The sequence below is a fragment of the Phoca vitulina genome, unplaced genomic scaffold (assembly GCF_004348235.1).
Source record: "Phoca vitulina isolate PV1807 unplaced genomic scaffold, GSC_HSeal_1.0 scaffold16, whole genome shotgun sequence".
In the NCBI taxonomy this organism is placed as follows: Eukaryota; Metazoa; Chordata; class Mammalia; order Carnivora; family Phocidae; genus Phoca; species Phoca vitulina.
The window spans coordinates 21449963-21467443 of NW_022589719.1; the positions used below are offsets into that span (position 1 = coordinate 21449963).

General features: G+C 47.8%; 2 protein-coding genes across 3 annotated transcripts in view; both read left to right on the plus strand.

The window, feature by feature from the left end:
* ACCS (1-aminocyclopropane-1-carboxylate synthase homolog (inactive)) overlaps window positions 1-7058 on the plus strand; it is a 19530-nt gene extending 12472 nt beyond the window's left edge. Inside the window, exons 13-16 of one of the 2 annotated variants that reach the window (XR_004300717.1) lie at window positions 1734-1876; window positions 1985-2138; window positions 2278-2611; window positions 5630-7058. Coding sequence is in view for 1 of the 2 variants with exons in the window: in XM_032414954.1 (XP_032270845.1) it covers window positions 1734-1876; window positions 1985-2138; window positions 2278-2375 (395 nt within the window). In the remaining variant the exon portion in view is untranslated. Of the gene's footprint in view, window positions 1-1733; window positions 1877-1984; window positions 2139-2277; window positions 5349-5629 lie in introns of those variants that run through there. The other variant, XM_032414954.1, reaches the window with a different exon arrangement.
* A 4950-nt stretch (window positions 7059-12008) lies between these two features.
* EXT2 (exostosin glycosyltransferase 2) overlaps window positions 12009-17481 on the plus strand; it is a 132902-nt gene continuing 127429 nt past the window's right edge. Inside the window, exon 1 of the mRNA XM_032413957.1 lies at window positions 12009-12158. The gene's annotated coding sequence lies outside the window, so the exon portion shown is untranslated. The remainder of the gene's footprint in view (window positions 12159-17481) is intronic.

Here is a 17481-nt window from a genome sequence, read left to right on the forward strand (position 1 = left end):
GGGGGGGGGGGGGGGGGGGGGGGGGGGGGGGGGTTATAGTCAATCGGGGGCGGGCCAGGGATCATGGGTGCTTCTCTCATGAGAAGAATTTAGGGTGGTGTCCGAGAACCCAGGGCCACGACTGGGTTCATTGCCGACTACGTCAGTTCCTGGCCGTGTGGCACATTCCTTCACCTCCCCAAACCTTACTTCGTGTGATTTGTCAGTTCGAATGATACCTGGGATATATAGGCACTTAATCAACACAAACTCATCATTATGAGCTGTGAGTGCTTGAAGAGAGAGTAGAAGCAACAGAGGGAAAACGGTTATAATGGAAGTATCCCTGCCGACGAGGATCTCAGATAGTGAGTCTGGATAGCAAAGGCGATCTGTGATTGCCACCTTTTATTGAGCCCTGCTAGATGTTCTCATTGCACCAACTCATTGGTCCCTCCCCAGAATCCCAGGAGGCAGATATTCCTGTACTTTCTCCCGGTGTTTTATAGATGTGGAAATGAGGACTGGATACCATACACCTGCTGTAACAGCTAAAACTTAAAACAGTAGTGACACCGTCATGTGTTGGCGAGGATGCGGAGCAGCTTCAACTGTCACGCTGCTCTGGGAATGGGAGGGGGCGCGGCCCCTGTGGAAAGCAAGGTTGCTTGCAGGGCTAAACACACGCTTCCCAAATGGCCCAGCAATCCCACTCCCCGCTGTTTACCCTTATGGTCACACAAAACCTACCAAGTGAGTCTTTATAGCTGCTTTGTTCACGATCACCCCAAATGTCCTTCCGAGGATGAAGGAGGGGACCAGCTGGGGTGCATCCACACAGTGGAACACGGCTCTGCAGCGGGATCCAGGGCCACACAGAGTAAGCTCAAAGGCATTGTGCTGAGTGTAAGAGGCCAGTCTCAAAAGGTGACATGACTGTATGATCCCACTTCTGTGACATTCTGGAAAAGGCAAAACCGGAGTGACGGGGAATGGACCCCTGCTTGTGGGGCAGCAGGGGAGTGACATGACTATGAACAGCACGAGGGTGTTCTTTGGGGTGAGGGAACAGTTCGGTGTCCTGCCTGCAGGGGTGGGTTACACAGATGTGTACATGTGTTAAAACTCGTCAAAGGGGGGTGGGGGCGCCTGGGTGGTGCAGTCAGTTAAGCATCCAACTCTTGGTTTCCAGCTCAGGTCATGATCTCAGGGTTGTGAGGTCCAGTCCCGCACTGGGGTTAGGGTTAGATTCTCTCTTTCCCTTTCCCTTTGCCCCCTGCCCCCTCCCCCTGCTTGCACACTTGTTTGCTCTCTCACTCTCTCAAAAAAAGAAACGTCAAATCATTTAAAAAAAAAACAATTAAAACACCCTCATCAAATGGGACACCAAAGAAAGTTAATAGAAAAGCTGAGGACGGGGAGGTGAAGTTGCCCCAGGCCCTGCGTCTTGTCTTTGCCTGGGATCTGAACGGCAGCATCTGTGGCTCGGAAGCATCATGTGTGAGTGGGCCATCCTTCGGTTAGGATATGCACCCTGAGGGACCTGTGTCCGCGGGCCTGGGAGCTGTGAGGCCAGGTATCTGGATTTCCGGTGCTTTCTACCGGACATGGAATATTCCTGCGGCCCCCATCCACCAGCTGGGGAAAGGGTCTTGGCAGCTCGTGGCCTTTCTCTTGTCAGCATTTAGACTCATGGGACAGCGTGGAGGATTGGTGAGAGATTTGTTTGTTGGCTTCTCTTTTCACCCAAACAGACTGGATCAACCAGGTGTACTTACCGGAGAACCATGCCCGGCTCAAGGCTGCCCACACCTATGTGGCAGGAGAGCTCCGGGCCCTGGGCATCCCCTTCCTGAGCCGCGGGGCGGGCTTCTTCATCTGGGTTGACCTGAGGAAGGTAACGCAGGTGGGGCTGCAGGCCTGGGGGGGTAGTTGAAGCCTTTCTCTGGCAGGTGAGGGGCAGGGGTGTCTCGTCTGCAGCCTGAGCCCCTGCCCACCCTCCCAGTTCCTGCCTGAGGCCACCTTTAAGGAGGAAATGCTGCTTTGGCGCCGCTTTTTGGACAACAAGGTGCTGCTGTCCTGTGGCAAGACCTTCGAGTGTAAAGAGCCCGGCTGGTTCCGCTTGGTCTTCTCAGACAAGGCCCACCGGCTTTGCCTGGGTAAGTGACCTCCCCGCCCCGCCGCACCCTTCATTCTGCGCTCCCCCTTCTCGTCCCACTTGTGGCTCCAGCAGCCTCAGCCTGCCCAGCCTGCCCTCTCAGCCATCCGTGCTACGGGGCTGTCACTTCTCCTTCCCAGGGATGCAGAGGGTCCGGCAGGTGCTTGGGGGCAAATCCCAGGTGGCCGAAGAGCCCCGTTCCTGTCAGACCCAGGAGCCAAGGAGCCAGCGCAGATGAGCTGGTCGTCGCTGGGGGACAGCAGGGCCTGGCAGCCACCGCCAACCCGAGCCATTTGGGGCTGTGAAGACCAACGGCGGATGGGCCATTTGTCAGGCGGGTACCCGACGTGACCTCACCCCCGAAGAACCATTCCTGGCCCCTCTCAGGGGCAGTGAGAGACTCCTTTGGCTGTGCTCTGCTTCAGCCCCTCCCCCTCTACTAAACAAAACTGGGAGAAACTAGAAGCCTCTGTGGTGAGTAATGTACAGAATGGAGAAGTCATGACTGCTCTTAAGCACAACCCTTCGCCCCCTGAGATCACGAAAAGAAAACAACGTGTACCTTCTTTTGACTGCACCGTCCTTCCTCCTTTTTTGCCAGAGAAACAAGTCAGAGGAACAACACATATAAGAGAGAACATGCCCACAAAATAAACAAGGGTGATAATTCCCAAACCCCAGGAGGAAGGAGTTAATTCTGTGTGTTCCGATTGTTCTCCCCCCCGTGAGGGTGTGTGGGCCCACAGGACACCTGGGACCTGGGACAGGCCTCCGCTTGGGCCGTGGTGGACAAGACCCCCTGGGGGCAGTCAGGAAGAGCTGCCCTGTCTCTGGGATGCTCTTCCTCCTTCTTCCTGGCCAGGAGCTGCCTTCACCGACATCTCAAACCCCAGTGATCTAGCCACGACTACTGCGGGGGAGATAAGGGCTGGACTTTGAAGCCAGGCTGGCCTTTCCACCCTAAGCAGGCAAAGGGCCACTCAGGCCATCCTCAGGGCTGCTTGAGTTCAGAGCCCAAGTGGGCTTTCTGAACCGACCCTAAAGCTGTGTGCGGAGGACCCTTCTCTGGGGTCTCCACTCCGGTGTAGAAAAGCGGTCTCTTTCCTTGCTTCTGTTTTAAGATAATGTGGGGGCAGTCAGGGTGTACTTTCTGCAAACCATAGTATTTGATATAGGATTTGCTTTCCTCTACCTTTCTGCCTTTCATCCATTCATTCCTTCTCCCTGTCTTTTCTTGAATACCTTCTATGTGCCGGGCACCGGGCTGGTAATTTCTGTGCATTATTTCTAACTTTGACAATCCTGGGAAGCTGACATTATTATCCACCACTTGAGAGATGAGGCCATGGAGTCTCAAAGAGCTGGAATGACATTCTCAGAGTCATGTAGCTAGAAAGTGTCCGAGCCGGGATTCAAAGTCGGGTCGGTTTGGTTGCGAATCCTGTGGTATTTGTACCCTGCCCAGGTAGCAGCAGGAACCAGCAGGATGCTCTGACTCTTTCCAGTCCTGAGAACCAGGCTTTGTGTTGACATCATCAGCACCTTTAACTGTTGTTCAGTGCCTTTGGCCAAGTATCGCTCCTTTCTATTTCCACGTCCAGGAAACACTGGTGCTAGGATTTGTTGGTTCTGGAAAGCTTTCAGGTTTTATGGGTCAGAATAAGAACGGCCGCATCGCCTTTGCATCCCCTTTAAAAACCTTTGTTGTGACGCTGCCGTTGTGGTTCAGAGTCCCCCAAGGAAGGACCCCTGTGATATATTCTGTTTAGAATTCTCAGAAGAAGGACTCCTAGTTCTTCTTTAGAGGGAATCCAAGCTGGCTTCCTCGCAGAGGCGGACCGAACCTGGGATCTGAGCCTGAACCGAGTCCGTACGAGCCCAGCTGGCTGGTGCTGTGTGAAGGGATGTGCTCCATATATCTCTCTCTGTGGAGTCTGGGTCTGGCATATTCTATACCCATCTCAGGTCCCCCTTTGTGCTCACCTTTCTGCTTTTGCTCCTTACGACAACCAGCCAGCTGTGCGTGAGCATCGCCCCGGGGTCCCCTCGGCTGCTCCAAATGTCACTTTCTGTCCCAGGCTTCTCTGACCGCCTCATGGGGCGCGTGCAAACTGGGAACGCTGAGGGAGTTAACACTCCTGGGGCGATCCTTGAACAACAGGGGACAGGAACCAGGATGCATACCCCTGCGTGCAGGTGGACCGCTGTGCAGTAGACAATTCTGACCTTCTGCATGGCTCCTCGAGGAGTGCCGCTGGGATTGGGCCCCGGGTGCCCAGGGCAGTAGCCTGCTCTGTAGCGCACCGCTGGCCAGGCTTTCTCTGTTCTCTTAGACTTACTCCGGTCTCTCCATTCCCTCGGATTGCTTCCCAGAATAGCTCGCTGCATCAACACTCAGTCTCTCAGGGAACCATGCAAAGCAGAGTATACATGACAGGTCAGCAGCATCCACCGTGTGTCTCCTGAGCTCAAGCTGCTTTCCCCAGCAACTCAGATGCAGGTCCCGGTTTGGGCACCAGAGTGATCGAATGCTTACCTAGTGATTTCTGTGAGTCTTTTCAAGAACCATCTATTGTTGGCAATTACAAGGGGAAATGTTTTTCATAGGGAAATGTTTCCCTTTTCCGATCAATGAAAATTCCTAAGCTATTCTGTTACTGAAGACTCATTTACAAATGACTAAAAATGGTAAACATAGCTCACGGGTTAAACAAAAGGGGGGTGGGTTTATTGAATTAAACAGGAAGGGGAAGGGCAGATGTTTCAGGCAGGGCTCTAGCCAGGAGTTCGAATGATGCCATAGGATTTTGTGCTCTCTCTTTCTGCCTTCCTCTCTTCATTCTCAAACATGCTCCATTCAGGGGGTGGCAGGATGGCTTCCAGACCGCTCTGAGCTCCAGAGTCCTTGTAGCAGACACCTACAGGGTATGGGAATGATAGAGAGATACCCTTTCTTCCTCAGCATTCATGTCTCTCCTGTTCCAGGAGGCAAATTGGCTTTACCTCAGTCATCCGCCCATTCAGGAGAATGTGGTGCTTGGAACCGGGGTTTTCTTCGTCTGTCCACTCTGCCGTCCTAGTGTGTTGGACTTCTCCCCTTCGAGCTTCCTTCCTCATGGTCTCAGTACAGCTCCAGAAGCTCCACACATCACCTCCTCACCAAACACTTCCAGAGACAGGAAAGAGAATATGGTTTCCTGGGCCTCCTTTTCATTTTATTGCAGTCATTTATTCCCTCATTTATTAAAAAAATATTTGTTGGGCCTCACATTTCTAGGGGTTCTTTATACATTCTCCAAGTGAGCACTTTGCCAGATACTCTGAAATTATTCACATTCATACTTTGAGCATTTTCTTTATCCTCCTGAACATGGAAATGACCTGAGAGCATTTAACTCTTACTCTTTATATTCATCTCCCATGACATTGTCAGCGAGCATTTTAGTTCATGCCTAGGCTGTTTGTCAGTGTGTTTGTTCCTTCTTCCTCCAGAAACTGCTTTGAAGAGTCATGACTACCCCAGTTTGGGTGAAGACTGGGCAAAATAGAACCTCCGCTTTTCACGCTAACATTTTTAATAACAGTGCTAATGCTACACGACTGTCAACAGGATGTTTCATGTTTCACGCCATGTTTCCTTGGAGTCTGTCACCCTAGTGACAAGAGCCAGGCCGTCCTTCAGAATGCTGGGGAGGTGATGGTAGTTCCTCCAGCCACGGACCACTTCAGCAAGTACGCGTGCGAGCAGACCCATTTGAAGATACCCCAGCTCCCAGCCCCTCCAAAGCTTAACTTTCACATCCGGGAGTCCTGGGATTCAGGCGTCACGATGGTGAGGTTAGCTGTGTGGTTGGCTCCCTCCAAGGCCCACGAGTACTCCAAGGAGGGCTGGGAATTCCAGAAGGAGCCAACCAAGTAGCCTCTCAGAGGAAGCCACCGGCCCCCGTCAGGAACAGGGACAGGGACACCATAGACTGGCCCCGTTCCAAGGGCAGCTCCCAGCCTTGCCGACTCAATAAAGGACTTTGGAAGTGTTCAAGCAAAAAAATCTATGTAGGCTACATCCCGAGGAGAGTTACAGATACCATTTGGTCTAGTACTGGTCTCAGACATCTCTTGAACTTCTGCTGAAACACTGCTTTCTATTAATTTTTAAAAATGGAGGTAAAGTTGACATACAGTGAACTGCACAGGCCTTCATTGTAAGAGGCAATGACTTTGACCAATGTCCCCATCAAGGTGTACAACAATTCCATGGTTCTGAGTCTGCCTGTAGGTAACTGCTATTCTGGTTTCTCTCTCCATGAAGCAATTTCTCAATCAAAGGAACCGCATAGTTGTTCCCTTTTGTGTCTGGGCTATTTTGTTCAACTTAATGTTTGGAGAGTCATTGACATTGTTGCATGTATCAATAGTACATTCTTCCTCTCTTTTTTGACCTCTCATAGTAATATCCCCTTTTTCATTCTTGGTATTGGTAGCTTTTGCTCTGTCTGCTTTTATTTTTGTCATGAATAGTCAGCTTTATGATGATTTTATTGATTTTGCTGGTTTTATTGGTTTTTTACAATGAACTATTACTTTTGTTAATGCTTTCTATTGTATATTTGCTTTCTAATTTAATGTTTTGTTTTTTTTCTTTTGCTTACATGTGAACTATGATTTTTGTATAAAGGGAAAATGATTATTTTTTGCTCCTTTCTTCTGCCTTTATGTTTTCCTCACTACTGGCCATAGTCATTGTTATTCCCTGATATAAAGAAAAAATGCAAAATGTGTGTACCTTATTGTGCATAAATTTTACCTCATTAGAAAAAAGGAACTGGAAAATATTGATCTGTAGTTAATGACATGCCTTCGATAAAATATTCAGATGTTAACTACTTGATAGCTGCAATTTATTCTGCAATGCAGCAAAAAATGAGGGGTCAACAATGGGTGGATCGGGGCGCCTGGGTGGCTCAGTTGGTTAAGCGACTGCCTTCGGCTCAGGTCATGATCCTGGAGTCCCAGGATCGAGTCCCACATCAGGCTCCCTGCTCAGCAGGGAGTCTGCTTCTCCCTCTGACCCTCCTCTCTCTCATGCTCTCTGTCTCTCATTCTCTCTCTCTCAAATAAATAAAATCTTAAAAAAAAAATTTTTTTTTAAAAATTAAAAAAAATAATAATAATAAAAAAAAAACAATGGGTGGATCAATATGTGATAAGTACCGTAAAATATTAATTACATACTAGAGATGGTAGATACGTGGGTATTCACCGCAAACTTCTTTCAACTTATTTCTTTTTTTTACCTTTCACCCCCTTCACCCATTTCTCTCACCTCCCATCCCCACCTCCAGCAACCACCAATCTGTCCTCTGTATCTATATGCTTATTTTTCTAAAATTTGTTTGTTTTTGTTTTTAGATTCCAGTATAAGAGAGATCACCCAGTATTTGTCTTTTTCTGTGTGACTTATTTAGCATGATGTCCTTGAGGTCCATCAGTGTTGTCTCCTGTGGCAAGATGTCATTCCTTGTTATGGCTGAATAATATTCCATTGTATGGGGGCACCTGGGTGGTGCAGTTAGTTAAGTATCTGACTCTTGGTTTGGGCTCAGGTCGTGATCTCAGGGTCATGAGATTTGGCCTTTGCATAGGGCTCCGTGCTGGGTGTGGAACCTGCTTAAGATTCTCTCTCTCCCTGTGTCCCTCCCCCTGCTCTCTCTCTCTTTCGAAAATAAATAAATAAATAAATATTTTCTTTTAAGATTCTATTTATTTATTTATTTATTTAAGATTTTATTTATTTGACAGAGAGAGAGCATAAGCAGGGGGAGTGGGAGAGGGAGAAGCAGGCTCCCCGCGGAGCAGGTACCCTGATGCAGGGCTCGATCCCAGGACCCTGGAATCATGACCTGAGCCGAAGGCAGATGCTTAACCGACTGAGCCACGCAGGCACTGCAAATAAATACATCAATCTTAAAAAAACTTGTTATAAAAAATATTCCATTGTATGTATACATATCCCCTTTTCTTTATCCACTCACCTGTTGATGGATTGTTTCCATATCTTGGCTATTGTAAATAATGCTGCAGTGAACATGGGGATAAACATCTAGTTTTAAATTTCCAAATTTGTCATTTTTATTTTTATAGTTTTATACAGTCAGTATTTATAGTTGTTGTTGTTTTAGTTGGTATTTGTTTTGATTTACCCTTGAGTTTATCAGTTTCATTGTTTGCCATTCACACCTCATCTCAGTACTTTCTTCTGGTTCTAACATTCTTTTTCCTGAAGTACATCTTTCAGAAATTCTGTTAGGAAGGGTTTATTGATAGTAAATTCTTTCTATTTGTGTTTGTCTGAAAATGTCTTTATTTCTTATTCTTGAAAGATGACTTCACTGAGTCTACAATTGTACATGGACTACCAGCTTCTCTTGGCCTTCTTATGATTATCTTAATGCTTTCTGTGTTTTGTTTTTGTTCTTGTTGAGAAGTCTGCTGTTAGTCTTCTTGTCCACCTGTTACAGATGGTCATCTCTGCCCAGTGATGGAAAATTCTCAGCTAATCTCTCCCTGGATACTGCTGCTTCATTCTCTCTATTCCCTCCTTCGTGATATATGCTGGCCTTCCCGCCTCTGTCCTCCCTCTCTTTCAACATCCTCGCCCATCTCTTTGTTTTCTCCTAGATCTGCATTCTGGGTAGTCTATTCAGATCTATATCCCAATTTACTAATTGTGTCTCATCTACTGCTTAACTTAGGCATTGAGTTCCTGATTTTTATGTTTAGTGCTTTTTCAAATTTCCTCGCTCTTTTCAGAAAATATCATCTTGTTTCTTTCTAATGTTGACATTCCATCTTTCAAGTCTTTGAGCACCATAAACTTACTTATTTTGTATTTATTTCTCATAATCCAATTATCTGTGGTTCTTGGAGGTAAAATTTGTGCTGTTTGTAGTTTCTTCTGACTGGCTTATTTATCATGTGCTCATTCCGGATTGTGTGCTTACATTTGTTGGGGTTTTATCTGTTGGGATCCTGAGCAGGCTGTGTGTGAAAGCATGACCCTCCAGCTGGGGGGGTTCATGTGTCCTTCTTCAGATGTGACCGACCTGCATTGGTAATACTTTGTGTTATTCTCTAGGCTTGGAGCTTTCTGGGCCATGCTGGTAGGTATAAATTCAAATCCCATATGGTTGGGAAGCCTGATGTTAAAGATTCTCAGCAGAGACTCTGCTGTTCTCCATTCTCTGGACAAGACAGACAGTTTTTTGGTTTGTTGTTACTGATGTTGAGTCGGTTCTCCAGCCTTCCACCTCAGTATCCTGGCTTTCCGTGAGCCTCTTGGGATCCACTCCCCCACCTCGCATGCCCTGTTGTCGCTTCAACGCTCAGTTTTCTCCCTGTAGCTTCATTTCTGGCCCCTGTATCTTTTCTTTACTATTTTTGTGAGCTCAGCTACCCATCAGACAGAGTGTTCATTATATTTGATCTGGGCTTGATAGGTGTTTTCTAGTTCTCCAGGCTGCCCGGCAGTGTCGTTTAAGCTGACCCAGCATAAAATACCATACAACGATTCTTTCACAGAGTCTTTTTCCTTGGAGATTATACCTTTCTCCATTCTTGCAAACCACCATCATTTAAAGGAAGCAGTAAATCTGGGATACCACTGCACGCTAGCAATTCCTCCTGCCCGTAACCTCGCTTTCCCTTGACGATGCCACTTGCCTGGAAAGCCACGCCTTGTCTAACTTCCACTTTTGCTTTTCCTGACCCCCTGGGTCGGCAAGGATCTGCGCGGTCTCTGGTTTTTTCTGTACCTTCAACGTGAGGAATGAAACATCTTTCTACAGCCTCACCTCTTTTAACCACTGACCACTGAACTTTTCTACCTTCTCAGGGACTGTGGGTCCTGGCTTCTAGTTTTCTATCCCAGTCTGCTCCGCGGTCATCCTCAGCTGCTTTAGCATCTCTACAGCTTCTACAATCATGGCTCTGTGCTTACTTACCTCCAATCACTTGCATGGTTTCTACCCCTGGAAATGTAGCCACATCGTTCTAGTTAGACTGGATGAAAAAAAAACACTTGGTCTTTCTGATGGCTTCTTCTTTACATCCACTGCTTCTCATCTGTGCTTTTGCTCATGACTTTTTCTCTGCCTGGAATGCCCTATTCACTTCTCTATGTGCCAAAATCCTAACTATCCTCCAGGACCAGCAAAGATATTAACTATTGTGTGAAGTCTTCCCACATCTTTGCAACTGGATGTGATTGCTTTCTCTTTTGAACCCCGTAGCACTTTGTTTATATTCTCCCAGGCTACATTTCATTCTTTGCTTTGCCTAATATTACTCGTGCATTTGTCTTCTTTCTACGGAGCTCCTCCCAGTGTCTGGGCACCCTTTATTCATATTCCTAGAGCACTTAACTGTGTCCAGGCACTATTCATGTCTAGGGTTATAAGAAGTAAATAAGATAGGTTCCTCCGAGGCGGTGCCAACACAGGTCTTTAACAGAGAAAGTCCTCATTTAATGAACAGATGAATGATTAATGAAAAGATATACATATATTTATATATACACACAACATATATTTAATTCAGAGAAAGGCAAGAAAACAAAATACTTTCCATCTATCCTGTTATCAAATGGGGTGAATGTGTGGTAAATTTCCTGTTGTCTTGGGGGCATGTGGATTTGGAGGGCAGGGCAATGTTCTCTTGGATGTGGAGAAGCAAAATGTGGGTTTCCCATCTCCAGAATACTCTCATCCCAATATCCCTGGATCAGTAGCAAGCAGGCATTAACTGACAAGAATATTCCTGGAATCACTTGCTGCTGGAAGCCTCAGTCTCCAGACTCAGAATCTACTCCCTGATTACTTAAGCTGTAAGTAACAATTTCCACTAGATGGCGCCATGGGATAGCTGGGCCCAGAACGGATTTGGCTTCTGCGGACCATTACCTGCAAACTGCACAGGCTCTGTGGGGTCATCTCATTAACCTCCCAATTACAGCACTCTGCATTTTGATAGATTTTTTTAGGCTTCACTTATGCCTTATGACAGGGGTTTTGCCGTGCATATGTAAGGCTAGATCATGTAAATAATACGGAAAGAAACAAAACAAAATCTCTTTCCCCCATTTCTATCTCCACCATTATTCCTCCAAAACTGTTCATTGCTTCTTGGATTCCCTCCAGAAAAAAATATTATACATACGCTTGAAATATAAACATCTGCATGTATATTTTCTCTCTCCTAATTTTGCATATACATAATTTTATGGAAAAGACCATATTTACTCAGTTTTAGAGCATGCTTCCATATTAACACACCTTCGAGATATTTCTGTACCGACATATATATGCATTCTCACATGATTCCATTTTAGTCATAATTTATTTTGATTACTATAAATTTTCCCATAGTTCATTTTGCTTGTTTCCAGTTTTTAGCTATTATTTGGAAAAACGCTGTAATGAGTATTTTTGGTAAATGCTGTTGAGAATATCCGTAGGGTAAACATACAGAGGGATTGGTGGAAAGGTTGCGGGCATTTTACATTTGATGGATATGGCCCAATTGCCCTCCGGGAATGCTGCACGCTCACCACTACTCACTGTAATAAAACGTTTACATTTGTGTCAGTTTTATAAGTGAAGCATGGTGCTTCGCTGCTTGGGCCTGCAGTTTCTTTAATTATGAACAAGGCTGCAGGTCTCTGCGGGACAAAGTTTTAGGGTGGAGCCTGAGCTTCGCGCTCCTGCCTGGGAGAAACCCTACGCGGTGCCCTGGCTCCTCCTGTCCAGCAGGGGGCGCGGGCCCGGCCGCTCCCGCATGCGCAGTGCGCTCGGTGTCAGACGTCGCCGAGCCCGGTCGCTGGCGCCGCTCTCTCCGCTCGCTCGCGCAGACCCGGCGCCGGCGGCCGGCGACTCGGCGCGATCCTTCCCGGGCGGCCGTGGCCCGCGCCCTGCGGCATGCCCCGGTGACCGAGCGCGGGGCCGAGCGGGAGGCAACCGTGGCCGAGGTAAGCGCGGCGCGGAAGGGCCTCCGGGGCCGCGGCGGAGTCGGGCCCGGCCGCCGGGAAGCGCGGGCCGCGCGGAGGCCTGAGGGCGGCGAGGGGCGACCCCACCCCCGCCGGGGCCGCTCGCGGCGTCTCGCGCTATGGGAGCGCTTGGATCTCCGCACCGCCTGGTCCCTGGTCCCCTGGCCCGCCCCGCGCTTTGCTGCCCACTTGTCTCCCTTGCCCACGCCCGCCCCTTTCCTCTCTCGCGGGACCCCGCAGCTGCCTTTCCCGCAGGGCCCACCCTGCACCGGGACCTCTGCCTTCCCGCTGCCACCTCCTTCCCGCGAGCTGCGGGGATCGGGTTCTCCCCACGGCGATTTCTGGCGCGCTGGGCTCTCCCGCGGCCGGTGGTAGCCCGTGCAGCGCAGGATGCCAGGGCAGGGCTTGGGGCACTGTGCCCTCAGCGCGGAGAAAAGACTGGGTGGGGAAGGTGGTCCGGGGTGCCCAGGCTCTGGGCATCAAAGCTCAGAGGCATTTAGAGGTTTACTACTGGCGGTGGGAGCCAGATCAGTTTTGAGACTCCGGTGATTGCTTGGTGTAACTTACTGGGAACTGCTAAGCTAGAAGGGTCCTTGACTTACTGGTCTGAAGATGCCTTTAAATAGAAATATGTCAATTTTAATTCTTCGGAGTCGGCTGAGTGCTCTACGGATTTGCACTGGACTTGGGTTTGTAAATTTCAGGGCTCAAAGGCTGTTCGTGTTAATATATGACTCAGTTTCCAGCATTCCTCACTTCCGCTGTCTTAAGCCTCTCGGTTGCATGTGCTGGTATGAATAGATAAATTTGGATCCGTCAAGTTATGCTGCCTTTGCTTGTTGAGGAGTGAAAAAGGTAGATCTAATCTAGGCTTTCATAGGTAATTAGGCGAGGCTTGGAGGTTAGTAGCTGGGGCTCCAGAGTCAGACTGCCATCCTCCCAATCCTAGCCTTGGCATTTTCTAGTTTTGTGACATTGTGCACGTTACTTAGCCTTCCCCTTGCACTTTCCCTATCTGTAAAATGAGGATAATAATAGCTTGTCACATGGCACTGTTAGAAAGATTAAATAAGTGAACACAAAGTGCTTAAAACAGATGCATGTAGTGAGTCCTCAGTATAGTTTAGTTATTAGTTATTATATACATTATATTAATTATAGTATAATTCTCACAATCAAGGAAACACTTTTTTTTTTTCCCCATTGGAAACCATTTTTAGGGATGGTTAGTCGTCATATAACTTTAATTATAAAGAACCCTATCAAGGAAGGCAATGAATCACAGATCTTCCTTCTTTTGCTAATATTTGGTTCCTTTGTTTTCAGGCACAGTGGGGTTAAGTTCCAGTATTGCAGTGGCCCTGGGAGTTCAGTTGTGAGGGCTTTTCTAAAAAGGTTAAGACAAGAGATTGTGACTCAGAGCATCAGACTAAATGGATTGGATATAGCCTGAAGCACCAAGGATAGATTTTCAGGCACATTTTCGGGATAAGTAATTCCAGGAACAGAAAATGCATCTCATCCTGACAGTAGAGAGGAGTTAAAAGATTTTTCCAGTGACTCAGTGCTTGACAGTTAGCCAGATGATTCCAGTGTTTTGCAGGGACAGGTTTGATGTGTTTCAGGGAGGTTAAGTTTGTAGTGCTTTGCTGTGAAATTCTTGTTTTATATGGGTTATGGTATTATGTGGAACATTAATTAGTAGAAGACTCCTTTCAGTCCTCTTCCGAGAGGCTCAGTGTCAGGGGCATTGAACATGGTGGTGGTAGCAAGTGTCCTCTTAGGATGGGAAGATTATGACTCGTTTTCTTGGATGATGGTTTTGGGGACATACATCTTTCTGTGCTTCAGTGTGTGGAAATTGACTACAAGAAAATGACAACCAGTAGAAGAGACAGACTTGCAAATACTTAATGTAACATGGCAAATGTTGGGATGAGTTATGTGAAAGGTACATGGATGCTCACCAAGAAGGTTCTCTATCTCTAAAGCACCATTTAGTAAGGGACTTTTTTCCTCTCATCTCTCATCCTTTGCTTTCCTTTTTCATTTAAGGCTTTTTCCCTCCCCCCCCCCTTTTTTTTGTTTAAAGATTTACTTATTTGAGAGAGAGAGGGAGAGAGAGTGTGAGCACGCAAGCAGTGGGGAGGGGCAGAGGGAGAGGGAGAGAGAATCCCAAGCAGACTCCTTGTTGAGTGCAGAACCCTATAACCCTGGGATCATGACCTGAGCTGAAACCAAGAGTTGGACGTTCAACCAACTGAGCCACCCAGGTGTCTCTCCCCTCATTTTTAGTTTTACTTCACCTCAAATACTCACCATATCTCCCAGCTGTTTGGCAAAGGCTTGTGGGAGCTTGCTTTGGCTGTGTAGGCATATCTCAAAAATGTGAGTTTACATCTGGGAATAGCCCTCAGCCAGTAGGGGATGGGCTTCAGTGGATGAATGCCATCATTTCCTCTCCTTCAAAGGGACAGTTCTGAGGTGTGTTCTACATAGTTCTGCAGAGGACTGAGCCCCATTCCTCAGCTCAGTATGGTGATCCTCACGGCTTTCCATTCTTCCCTGACTCCCCTCCTTCGTCCCTCACTCTGGCTCTCTGGACTCGTCTTCTGCAAGCTCCCTGCTTTCCAGTTGTTTTTTCTTAGTTTGGTGGAACATAAGCTAAGACAGTTGGTACTAGAAGTGGCTCTGGAAAGCCGACCCTGAGAATAGTATTGTAAAACTGGACTCCCTCACCCTCAGAGGGCAACAAGGACCCCTCTGCAGCTGTTGATAACCCCTGGTACTCTAGCATCACAGTTGTGTGACTCTCGCCAACGGTGGGTGGGATGTGACTCAGGTAGAAGGGAAAGCATTGGCTAGTACAGTAGCTCTAGCACGTGGGCAGGATATGGACAATGGGAATGATAAGGCTAGTGGAGCTGGCTGTCTCTTGTCATCTTTCTTCGAGCCTTGAGGTAAGGTCAGGCTCAGATCAGCCAGGTATCAACCCCAGGACACACTGTGAGCGACAGAAGGCTCTGTGGCAGCATCTCCTGCCGTCAGAAGCCAGACTGTCGAAAATCAGGCCCGGAATTTAATCATAATTATGGCAGAACTGCAGAGGAGGCTGAAGGCGCAGCCTGGGGCAGGTGGCCTCTGCTAAAGTCAGGGGTGAGGCCTGAGATGCAGCTATTTGGTAGAAGCATGGAGAACTCTGAACTCCCAGATTTCCTTAGATCCTCGGGGCTAGTGGAAGTATCCTCTGGACACTCTGCAAAGACCTTGCTGAAGGCTCTTGCCTTGCAGGATGGTGGTTATCCTCTCAAGATCTGCCTCCCCCTCCCCTCGGATCTCAGCATTGCCTAAGCGGGGAAGTACAGTCCCTGCTACTGGACAAATAGCTTTTGTACTGGAGTTGTAGGACCTGGCTCCTGGGAACCAGCGGGAGCTGAGGGCACACGTGTGCGAGTGAATCTTGAGGGTGTCAGCTGAAGAGTGGGGTAACGGTGGACCATAAAGCTGCTTGGGAAAGGCTGTGTCTCTTTAGGAGCATTCTCTCAGGATTAGGGGTTTAATGATCTTGCAAGAACAACTGGAGCAACTGGGCAGATTCCTTGAAACTTGGACATGACCATCATCTGCACCACTGGTTCTCAGGTAGGGGTGATTTTGGCTCCCCCGGGGGTATTTGGCAATGTCTGGATATATTTTTGGTTCTCAAAACTGGGGGTTGTTTCTGGCTCCCCACAGAAAAGGATGATCTGGCCCGAGATAACAGGCCAGAAACTGCTGGCCCGTAGGAAATGAGGTGGAGATGCCAGAGCTGTCTGGGGAGAGTGTTGAGGAAGGGATCAGAGGTATTGGGAGGTGGAGATTTGAAATAGATTTATTATTTGAGGCCAGAGATGTACACCTGCCCATGTTCCCGGGAGGGCTCACTCCTATAATTCTGGCAACATGGAATGCCCACTGGAGGCCAGCATCTTTGAGAAGCTCAGTGTGGACTGTTTCCTGTAAGCCAGAATTGGCTTTAGATGTGATTGGGGAACTGGGTTCCCAAGTATCTGTGAGGGTGATAGGATTCTGAAATAGCGGAGGCTGGGTGGCATTGACCTTCAGTGGCATGGTAGACACAGTCCCCACAATGGCCAATAAAGCCCAACTTGCTGCTGATGTGTCTTGATCCACAGTGATGCTAATAGAGTATAGTATCCTTAAGGACAGTATAGATGGGCAGCTAACTAAGGTATTGCTTGACTTGTATAACCAGAAAAAAAAAACCAAGAGCGGGCAAGTAGAAGGCTGATGTCAGCTGTTGCAGTGGAAAAATCACTGTTCAACCCCAGTTTTCAGACAGGAGCTCAGACCCATATCCCATGGATTGAGAGGGAGCCTGGGTCTCTTTAAAGAGGTCTTTGAAATGTCCCTGCAAGTATAGACAGACGTTCACCCAGTCCTTCCTCCAGGAACTGCAGCTCTTTATCAGACTAATGGTACATTGAGGAAAGGATAAGATCCAGACCTTTTGAGGGTTGTTGAGTACAGAGTATGAGCGGATAATAGTACCAGACAATCTCAAGCAATAGTGGGCGGGAGTTGGGAGATCAGTGCCTTGGCTTCTCATCCTTCTGAGGGACAAGTTTAGTTTTTGTGGTTTTTCAAGAGTTCCTAGCACTCCCAAGAGCCCCTATTGCCCACCTTACTGGCTGTCCCTGGTTCTGTGTCTCTCTCTCCTTGCTGTTTACTCTGGCCTTCTGAGATCACCTCCCAAGTAAGGAAACTCCCTGTACCTCCATCCTTGTCTCTGGTTCTTTTTGCAGGGGGCCAGGGGGACCAAACTATGACAAGTAGGAAGCGCAATGTGATGCTTAGGACTCTAACATAGGGGCATTAGCCCCTCTTCTTTCCAGCCCTCCTGCTGACCACTTGGGACTCAAGCCTGTTCATATACTCCTACCAGCAGAGTTCAGTGGCTCCAGGCCCTGCCCACACCGGGTGGTGTTTGACTCTTCCGTTTTCTTGTTGTGTTGGCGGCTGGATGGTGTCTCATTGTCGTTATACGTTCCCTGACCATTGATGAGACTAAAGGTGGTTTTCAGGTGTCGCTGTGCCGATTTTGTGTCCTCTCCTGTGTAATTCCTGCTTAAGGCTTCTGTCTGGTTTTCTCCTTTTTGTTTTCTTGTTCTTTGTTTGTTTTTATTATTTTGTAGGCATTCTTTATTTGGCTTGCTAGTCCTTATCAGTTATATGGATTGCAGGTCTCTACTAGTTTATTGATTGTCTTTTTACTTCTATATGGTATCTTTTGATGAACAAAAAT